Raw genomic sequence first — 1839 nt, 5'->3', positions numbered from 1 at the left:
GGGGACTCCGGGAAAGGAGGCCGCCTGGAGGGAGAAGCGGGGAGCAGGAAACGGGCGGAGACCCCGAGACGGGCCTGGAGGGCGGAGGGTCCTTCAGAAGAGGCGGAAGACTCGGGAATCCCCAGAGAATCCAGGAGGAAGGAGAGAAATATCAGTGCCCGGAATGTGGAAAATCCTTCCAAGGAAATGGAGATCTTAAAAAGCATCTAAGAATCCACACAAAAGAAAAACCACATAAATGCCCGGAATGTGGAAAGAGCTTCAGTCAGAGAAGAAGCCTTTATAAACATCAAAGGATCCACTCAGGACTGAAACTGCATAAATGCCTGGAATGTGGAAAGAGCTTCAGTCTGAGGGGAAACCTTTATAAACATCAAAGGATCCACTCAGGAGAGAAACCACATAAATGCCTGGAATGTGGAAAGAGCTTCACTCAGAGGGGAAACCTTTATAAACATCAAAGGATCCACTCAGGAGAAAAACCGTTTAAATGCCTGGAGTGTGGAAAGAGCTTCACTCAGAGGGAAAGCCTTTATAAACATCAAAGGATCCACTCAGGAGAAAAACCACATAAATGTCTGGAGTGTGGAAAGAGCTTCAGTCAAAGGGGACACCTTTATAAACATCAAAGGATCCACTCAGGAGAAAAACCATACGGATGCCCGGAGTGTGGAAAGAGCTTCAGTTGCAGCAGCAGCCTTTATAAACATCAAAGGATCCACTCAGGAGAGAAACCGCATAAATGCCTGGAGTGTGGAAAGAGCTTCTCTCGGAGGGGACACCTTTATACACATCAAAGGATCCACTCAGGAGAGAAACCGTACGGATGCCCGGAGTGTGGAAAGAACTTCAGTCAGAGGAGCAGCCTTTATAAACATCAAAAGATCCACTTAGGAGAAAAACCACATAAATGCCTGGAGTGTGGAAAGAGCTTCAATGTGAGGGGACACCTTTACGTACATCAAAGGATCCATTCAGGAGAGAAACCGTATGAATGCCTGGAGTGTGGAAAGAGCTTCAATCGGAGGGGACCCCTTTATAGACATCAAAGGATCCACACAGGAGAAAAACCACATAAATGCCTGGAGTGTGGAAAGAGCTTCAATCGGAGGGGAAACCTTTATAGACATCAAAGGATCCACTCAGGCGAGAAACCGCATAAATGCCTGGAGTGTGGAAAGAGCTTCAGTGAGAAGAGCAGCCTTTATAGACATGAAAGGATCCACACAGGGGAAAAATGTTATAAATGCCTGGAGTGTGGAAAAAGCTTCAGTCTGAGGGGAAACCTTTATAGACATCAAAGGATCCATACAGGAGAAAAACCTTATGAATGCCTGGAGTGTGGAAAGAGGTTCAGTCTTCAAGGAAACCTTTATGCACATCGAAGAATTCACTCAGGAGAGAAACTGCATAAATGCCTGGAATGTGGAAAGAGCTTCAGTCTGAGGGGAAACCTTCATAGACATCAAAGAATCCACACAAGCGGAGAAACCTTATAAATGCCAATTTAGCTTGGAACCATTGCAGTTACCTTTTAAAAAAAATAACGGCTGCTAGCCAGCTCAAGCATCTTCAGTTAGCAAAAGCAAAAACCAGAGCTGGCTTGGCACCTGTTTGGCCATTTGGCCAGGGACAAAAATACCCCCCAAACCCTGCCAGCTTCTCGTAGCCCCAAACAGCCAAGGAAAGTCGGAGAGATAAAAATGGCCACCACTGCAGTAGAGATTGAAACCAAGTCACAGGGCTAGACAGACCTTTTTGGTCGCAATTCTGAATTTCTAATGTAAGTACCCTTCCTGAATTAATTTAATTAATTCGTTTTTGTGAAAAGTGGCTAAA

At 45.5% G+C, this 1839-nt stretch overlaps 1 protein-coding gene across 1 annotated transcript in view; it reads left to right on the top strand.

Annotated features, from left to right (window-relative positions):
• The window catches only part of LOC107293021 (zinc finger protein 729-like), a 24920-nt gene extending 23421 nt beyond the window's left edge, over positions 1 to 1499 (top strand). The window contains exon 10 of the mRNA XM_029285297.1: positions 147 to 1499. Coding sequence (XP_029141130.1) covers positions 147 to 1499 — 1353 coding nt within the window. The remainder of the gene's footprint in view (positions 1 to 146) is intronic.
• The last annotated feature ends 340 nt before the right edge of the window (positions 1500 to 1839 follow it).

This window comes from Protobothrops mucrosquamatus, unplaced genomic scaffold (genome assembly GCF_001527695.2).
Source record: "Protobothrops mucrosquamatus isolate PMUCROS unplaced genomic scaffold, P.Mucros_1.0 scaffold1481, whole genome shotgun sequence".
NCBI lineage: Eukaryota > Metazoa > Chordata > Lepidosauria > Squamata > Viperidae > Protobothrops > Protobothrops mucrosquamatus.
Note: the sequence above shows the minus strand (reverse complement) of the source record. Positions and strands in the feature narration are given on the sequence as shown.